General features: G+C 39.3%; 1 protein-coding gene across 4 annotated transcripts in view; it reads right to left on the bottom strand.

Moving 5' to 3' along the window:
* Positions 1 to 6,404: 6,404 nt before the first annotated feature.
* ATAD2B (ATPase family AAA domain containing 2B) overlaps positions 6,405 to 8,739 on the bottom strand; it is a 78,261-nt gene continuing 75,926 nt past the window's right edge. For all 4 annotated transcript variants that reach the window (XM_075201367.1, XM_075201369.1, XM_075201370.1 and 1 more), the window contains exon 28: positions 6,405 to 7,683. In XM_075201367.1, coding sequence (XP_075057468.1) covers positions 7,642 to 7,683 — 42 coding nt within the window. In that variant the 3' untranslated portion in view covers positions 6,405 to 7,641. The remainder of the gene's footprint in view (positions 7,684 to 8,739) is intronic.

The following is an 8,739-nucleotide window of genomic DNA, read 5'->3' as shown; positions in this document are numbered from 1 at the left end:
AAAACCTCAGAGAAAATTGCTGCTCTTTTGCGGTGTAAGATAGAAATTAGTTCATGTTTAAATAGAGCAAATAGGTACAGCAACTTGTCTATGCCAACTAGTTATACAATGATTATAATCTGCAAAGGAATAAGAAATTACATATTGGGTACACAAATGATTTGTCTTGTTTTCCTAGCATATAAATCCACTTTGAAATCTACTATATAAATGCCTAGTGGCGTGTGTGGGGAATAAAACAAAAAACCAAGCTGCAGCAGCACCTGCTGGGCAGTTATACACTGACCTACATATTTATTGAGTGACAGTTGGGAGTGGTTGGTGGTTGCCAGGGGTGACAGTGGGGAGTTTTTAACACCTTAAGTAGCTTGACCACGTTAAAAAAAGGCCGCTTGCGCCGGTAAGTAACGCTCTTCCCCTGAGGAGGCCTGGGCTATGGCCCAAATGCATGACAAGAACCTTTTTAACACCTTAAGTAGCTTGATTTGACTAGAATGCATGAGTATCATGCAAGGGTTAACTTGTACTATATATGAGGTGCCAACTTCTGGTAAAATTTAATAAAAAGTCTATGGCTTTATGTAGGATACCTATGTGTTTAAATATGTTGGTATGTACCTGCTTCCTCGAAAACTGAACCTGTTCCATTGTCTCCCAATATCATTCTGCACTATCCTGTTATTTTATATCTATGCCTGTACCTGCACTGGTTTCGCCTGGGTAAATTTAGAGCTCTGTTAAACGGCTGACACAGGTTTTGTAATGTTTGTTTTGTCTGTTTTTCTTTCATATGTACTAAAATTCAATAAAAAACAAACAAACAGATTTAAGCATTTTTTTTTTTTTTTTAAATAAAAAGTCTCCTTAAATTATAATCAACCTGCACAGAACCCCACAATCTACACAAACCCAAGGAGTGTAATCTAGTTTATGCATTTTTACATACTTTAATTAAATAGTGGCCCCATGTAAATTCTCAACAAACATGCCCCAGACCACGGTTATTTTTTTGGCATATTATTCACACTGGTGCCAGTCATAGTCTGAGCCATAGTGGGATACTGCCCTGGTCTAGCTCAATGCTCCTCTTTGGAAGTCAGAAGAGATGTGGTGTGTGGATGTTTACAGCACTACGGTGTAAACGAGACAGGTCTCAAAGGCTTGCATACTACACATGCATCTCAGCCAGACATGACTATATCCAGGGAGGAGCCAGGGGTTATGAAGAGCAACATTGCTACTCTGGTTCAGCTCTATTGAAGGAGAAGTGACATACAACACTTGTTTATAGCAGGTTCTGAAACCTATTACTCACATGCAACAGGCAGCCGTTAGGACCTGTGCAATACACATGCACGTCACTATTTGTGCATGACCTCAATAGGAAGGGGCAGAGCTGAATGGATTTTAGGAGGACAGGAAAGATCATTACACTTATATTACACATTGCACAAAGCTCCTGCTATTGTGAGGTTTGGCAACTCTGCAACATAGGGCCTGAAAGCTTTGAACAGCCAGGGATGGCAAGGAAAGAGAGAGCTCCAAAATGTGGCATTTGCAGTGTCCCGCAGTGCTTTAAGGTAGATCCAATTCACTGGCCTGAAACAGGATTTCCTCCAGCCAACGTAGTAGATGCATTTCAAAGTCCCGACACCAACAACTGTTACTAAGCAGAGACTTTGAAACAATCATTAGCTAGATAATAAAAAGGGTATAGCTCTCAATTAAAAAAAATAAAATAAAAAATGGTTTATACCTTCTGCTTTTGCAGTAAGATGTGGCAACAGTATCAAATACAACACAGTGTTTCTGTATGTATTTACATATACGGTATATACATTAGACTAGCATATAGTCACCACTCACTGTAACAAGACTTATCCTGCAGATCCTGTCATTCCAAATACAGTTTTAACATATCAATATGAACTAGTAAACCAAGTGTTTATATTTGCAATTCTTTAAAACTTAATTATATTGAGATGGAAATAAACAGTAATAAATTGTTTGGAGGCTGAAATAAAGATGGCAGAGAAGGTTTAGCTGTATGTTTTGTAAATCGTTCTGGTCTATTTCTGTGAAGGATACTATTCCTCTTCATCATTTATTTATATCACACCACTAAGGCCGGAGCGCTGTACAGAGAACTCACATCAAACCTTGTAAAACTATCAGCTTAAGTTAAGATGCCGATTCTGCTGGAGAACCTTCAAATCAAAGACGTTCCTTCTGGTTCTAAAAGGAGAACAAAGTAACAGTTTCTAATAGTGATGGATGTGACTCTTTCCTGGTGATGTCCTATTGGATATAAAAAGCTCTGCATGTGTAATAAGTGGTGAGTCTACTCATTACCGAGCTAGGCATCAACATGTGTGTTTTTAAAGAAATAGATTAGATGAAAAGAAAGGTTCCTTGGTTTGAGTATAGTGTTGGGAGTTTCATGATAAATGTCCGTAACCATATCCTTCTGTGGGTACAGTTACACATCAAAATTTCATAAGTAGCCAATTGACACATTTTCCCCATCTTATTTTTATTCAAGTATGTCACAGCAGTTATATTACAAATTACAGTATTTTAAAATCCATTAGGTTCAAAAATGCTTTTTATTTTATTTTTATTTTTAAATAACTTACTTCCAAAACTAATATAAAATGAAGTCAGAAAGAAAAAAAAACCCAGAAAAAAAGGGGCATCAAGTTTAAACACACAGTTTTGGGTAAAAGCTACAAAATCCAGAAGATATACCATGGTTAATGAGAACTATATGCACGTGAATAATAACAAAAATATAGCAAAAAAACCCAAAAAGATAAAAAATAAAAATGTACAGGGAACCCCCCCCCCCCCAACAAATTCAAGCTTATAGTGTGATCACAATACAATGATGTTTAGCTCCTGAGCCAAGCGTCCAAGATTCCAACAGAGAGGCTGTTAAACAAACACAGTAAAACCAGGGGCACACAATTACATAGGACACACAAACATCCTGAAAAAACACTGGCATATGAGAAAACCAAGTACCAATATAAACCCTATTAAAAGAATACAGCTGGAATCCAAGAATTAAAAGGAGGATGGCCGTATATAGGTTTGCAAACATGCGTAAACAACGCAAAATCATTTTGTCAATGGCAAATGAATCTATGAAAAGAAAATATGTTCCCACATTATCAGAGGCCATAGTTTATAGATGTATATTTTTGTTTTACATTAAATAGGTTACCCATCAGATTTGGCACGAACATGGGTAATTTAGAGGTCTGTCGGCTGCTCCATAACTGATAGGACTACTAGAATGTTTACAAGTGACGAGGCTTCTGTGGTCGTCGTACTGTAGCCTATCCCCACCACAACCCTCCAAATGCGCAGCTATTGCCAGATATTACTTATGACACTACCAGTCAGTCACTCACCAGAGGCAAGGATATAATTAAATGGGAACATTCACCAAAACATGGTTTCCCCTTGATGTTAGTTAAGCAAATGTATTAAACCAAGCTCAACACTCGAATCCTCCTTTTCATGCTTGAATACCAACGCTGACCCCTGTTTTGCCAAGTCCTATTGAGCTACGGGCTTGTGCATGAAGCAGGGTGAGTTGAGATGTGTAGTTTTAACAGGCTGGCTCACTGCATAAAGTTTTGGGGAAAATATTTTGGTGGTCATCTCAAAAAAATGATAATATAGTGACTATGTAAACAAAGGTGAGGATTAAACCCATGACAAACGACTTAAATCCAATACTCTTTCATGCGGGAAACCTACATATTGCCAACAAAATGAGTATTTTATTCTGTACAGCATAGAAATGTTATAGTTTGAGTAAAACGGCGATTCCACTGTATTGCAACAGACTCCCTCTACTGTGATTCGGGAAATAAGTTGTTAAGTTGTGCTTCTTCCATCTTACCCCAATTCCCATGGTTTCTTTAAGAGAGAGAGATGAGGTCATTGATTCGATAATCTTGCTGGCTGCACAGACTAACTGCGCATTAGCGGCGGGGGTGACAACGCTTTTGTAAAATAACTAATCACGAAGGATTTTAGCCTCCTGGAAACGTTACGGTTGACTTAACACTTCTGCTGTTCTGATTTCTTTAGAACGTCAGGAATCTATCCCTGCTACCTAGGATGGCGAATCTCAGACTGGCTTACTGAGAAACACGCAGTAGGAACTCGGTTCACAGCCAACTTTTGATGCAAGTAAACTCCTTGGATTTAAACCTTTTTGTTTTTATTCTGAAGCCTCCCATAAAAAAAACAAAAATGGGAGAAAAAAAAAAAAAGGGAAGGTACAATAAAAAGTAAACTATAATACAAAATAAACCTCTTATATACATACAGCTTTGCCAACTTTCAATATGTAACCCACCACAGAAATAAAATTAAACAAAACCCACTCCAAACACGAAAAAAAAACAAAGAAAACAAAAAAAAAAAACCCCCCAAAGAAATGCCAATAAGAAAAATTAAACTATATATGCAGCTACAAAATTCAGACATAGGCAGTAGAGAGATTATTAAAGGATGGAAGTGTATCTGTCACGTACATGTTTTGTGGGAACAGCCGATTCTCATGAGCCAATCGATTCACCAGGATTCCACTGGTTCCTCATGAATTGAAAGTCTGCATTTAATTTAAATTCCAGGGGTGACCAGCGCTCAGTGATGGGGCTTTGTGAAAATTAAGAGCATTAGAGGTGTAACACTGTCAGTCATTCAGTGTTTTTTGGGGCCCCCAAAATGTCAGCGCTCCAAGCGGGCACTTGAGTTCACCTAATGATAGCGATGACCCTACAGCATTCACGAGTATCGGCTCGGCCCAAAACAATTAGCCGCCTCCGTTCTGTGTTGGCGACAGGTACACTTTATAAAACATTTGGCCCAGCTTGGCCCAACTGTGCTCATATTTTATGTCACAATCTGCCAGGAATTCATTTTATGTCATCAAACTTACTCAATAGAAACAGCAGCAGTTCACTTCATTTCAACTTGTTAAAAACACTTTTTTTTTTTTTTTAATATATATATTTTATTACTAAAGCCGACCTTGTTGAACTTACACTGAATCAGGGTCAGCAGTGAATTAAAAAGAAAAAAAAATATTTTTTTCGAAAAAGTTCTATGTCCTACAAAGACAGTGACCATAGAAAGGATGAACCTCTTGAGTTATTGTAACATGGAGAGCAGGGAAATTTAATATTTATCTACACAAAGAAAAAAAAAAAAATCAAAACACAGGTCTCCAAAAGACCCCTTCATGAAAGAAGTTGGCCGTCTTCACTTATATTCAAACATTTTTTCTGTATTGCAAAAAGTGGTCAAATCCATTTGTCGACTCATGAGCCAGGCTAGCGTTAGGAGAGATGAATGGGAATAGAATAAGGGTCGTGTACTGCTTATTTCAGGACAAACCCGTTACAGTGTGGGCATTACCATTAGATGCAGCCGTACAGCTCGCTAAAAGGAAACTAAAGCAAGACAAGTCAGCGACATAAATCTTCCATATAAGTAAATAAAATATGCTACATGTTTCAACTTTGCATTTCACTTAGGGTCCTTTCTAAATTGGTAAAAATGCAGCTTTTACCAGAAGCGCCATCTCCCACGTACCGGCAGCATCACAAATGGATTATGAATACCCACTAGAGTGGTTTAAAGTGGTGCTGCCTTTAAAGTCGACATGTTGCCTACAGTCGGGGCAGCCATTTTGGTGAACTCGGGTAGTCTCGTTTCACTAGAAGGTTTCCCTTGTGGCGTGTAGACAACACGTACAACTCCCAGAATGCTTTGTCGTACATCGACCGCTGAAAGAGCACAGTCTGCAAGGCCTTGGGGAAATATAAAAACCGAACATACATGTTCAAATGCTAATATGTGGGCAATGATCTACTACTCCAACGGACCACGCACAGAAGAAAAGTCTACGATGGACACCAAATGGTGATGGATTACATGCGATCAGTCTGGTTATTTACTAGCTGGAAGGGCAACATATCCGACTGTGAAATACGAATTTCTAAGATGTGGAAGGACACAATCCCTGTGGGCAGAACGACCATAGGAGTTACACACAACTGTTATGTCATACGTCCTTTCTGGGCTATCGGCATGCAACAAAACACAAATACACAAAAAGAATACAAAACTGCATTATAGTAACTTGTTCGCACTGGTTCAATACTGGACTGTAAATTATAACAAATGCCACCATTAAAAAAGGTTTTGTTTGGGATGTGGATCGTATGGGCATACGAATCTGCCGCGTTAAGAGCCTTCACTGCACAACAGAAATTAGAAATATTCATTGTTTTAAAGCCAAAAATGGTTCTCATTTTTCCTTCCTGAAAGTCATTCGATATTTCTAGTCAAGTAGCATTTAAAAAAACAAAAACAAAAGATAAAAAAAACAAACCCTTCGTATCTTTATTAAATCACAGATCCCAGAAAACAGTAAAATATTTAGCACCTTCACAAAACACATGTGCCAACGGACTAAAAAAGGGTGGACTGAGGAGGGCGTTACAGGTCAGGTCTGTGCAATGTACAAACAGACTGAGCTGGCGCTGCTTAATGGGGTTTGTACACTAAACGGCGGGGGAAGGGATGGTCGGACAGCTCTTAAATTCATTGATGCATAGATCTGTCTAAATCATTTTTCGGTGAAACGGGCAACGCTGAATACGTACACAGGTGACATTTTTATGTTAAATTAAAGAGATGTTTTTATGTCTCGGGGGGGGGGGGGGGGGGGGAATAGATATACAAGACCACTGATGATGTAGGTAGATTTCAGTGAGAACTTAACACTTTCGGGTACCCAGCACCATAAGAAATACTAACCGGGCTGCAGCACACTGAGAAATATACGAATCAGACGACGTTGAGGCACCAATCAATCTTGCTCTCGAAGGTGAATGAGGAGGAAACTTAAAAAGTCTTAAAAGCAAAACCAACAAATCTGATTTAGCTTTTTTTTTTTTTTTTGGATTGTCTTTTTCCCCTAAACTGAAACACACCCAAATCATTTGAATACTCCAATATAGTGTTAAAAGGCACAGAGAGGGGCAAGCTTTGAGTTAAGGTTTATGATAAGCTGCCACTGACCGGTTCCCACACTGTTTTGCAAAACAAAATTCATGCCAGACACGTCTGGAAAAGAAGATGGTGTAGGGAGCGATAAGACAAAACAAGACAGCCCCCCCCCCCACCACGAAAATTAATAAATACAAGCGCCTGGCATTAGAAGGATCCAGTTTTTTTTCAGTTCCATCGCATGAATCTGACCGGAAGAGGGCGGCCAATGGGTGCGGATGGCCCTCTGGCATCAGAAAGAAACTAGACAGACAATGGGTGGAGGTTCGGTCCACCCGCCATTAGCACCGCAAATCATTTTCAAGCTGTGATGTTGGGTTTTGTCCACCGTGATGTGAAGTTCTGTTTGGTTCTAGTAGGCTGGTTGGCATCAGGTACCTGAGACAATAGCACCAATCTCATTTGAACAGCAGATGGTTTATAGGTTGAACGCTGGGGAGCCAGGCTCAGAGCAGACTTGGTGCTACTAGAAATAAATAAAGAGCTCAGAGGGGCTGCGCTCCCACCCGGAGTCCCACAGTAACGTTGCTGATTTGGCAACTTTCACAGGAATGTTTGAAACTTATGAACTGTTCTTTCCATCTCCTGCAAAATTGACACGCGAGACAGAAAAGAGGTGGTTTAACCCCAGTAACGGACATTCTATAGTTTGATCATATATAAGCACAAGCTACACATTTTAGTATTAATCATTCTTCCAAGGACATCACAGTGTAGAGACAAACTCCATCCAGAACAAATATTGCTGTTTAATACCCCCTCCCGCACCTAGTCTATGGGGTCTCCTGACTGGTACCCCCATCATTTGTGATGTCCAACCACGCTCAGACTGGCCAATAAATTACCCAGCAGGAGAATTGTTAATTACAGTGCTCTGATATCTGGCAGGAAATGGCAGAAAGAGTGGTTGTGTTATAGGGTGGGGCGAGGGGTTACAATGAAATATTTGTTCTGGGTCAAGTTCTCGTCTCAAAAGACTGAGGTACAGCTGCAGAAACATATCCACACACAAAACATCAAGGAGAAAAACGGCAATCACTAAGGCGTAAAATAACTATGGCTTCTACATGGCTACAAATCTGTTTATAAAGATATCAAAAACCCCTTATCCAGTACATAATATACTGCTTGTACCTTTCTCTCCAAGTCTGTCACTACTGAAATATTATTTTACGTACCCCTTGATATGTCAACGTTTGCCATGTACCTTCATTACATTTCCCCCCCCCCCAGATTCCTTACTTGACCTTTTTCTGTACCCTTAGCATGCTCCTGTCTAATAACAAATAAAAACAAATTGGGACTGTCCTATGTGATTTGGGAAGCTTACCATCTATACCAACTGGACACCATCATATTGCCTTAGGACATAAATATATATGGACACTGGTTATTTTGAGACAGGATACATGCAATTATTTGGTATCTGTATGACTAGTTATACATGATTTTTGATGCTTGATCATGATATGTGTTACACTGACCGTTATGAAACATTGATTTTAAATACATTTGTATCTATTAACAGGTGACAATAAATGAACAATATTTTGCCCTTGTGTGTTCAGCTGGGAGTTTATAATGCACATACGCATTGTGCGTATCCTGCACGGTGTTGTGTCTCTAAATACGGCAAGTGAC

The sequence above is a fragment of the Mixophyes fleayi genome, chromosome 3, assembly GCF_038048845.1.
Source record: "Mixophyes fleayi isolate aMixFle1 chromosome 3, aMixFle1.hap1, whole genome shotgun sequence".
NCBI lineage: Eukaryota > Metazoa > Chordata > Amphibia > Anura > Limnodynastidae > Mixophyes > Mixophyes fleayi.
The sequence above is the reverse complement of the archived record's forward strand: the minus strand, read 5'-3'. Positions and strand labels throughout refer to the sequence as shown.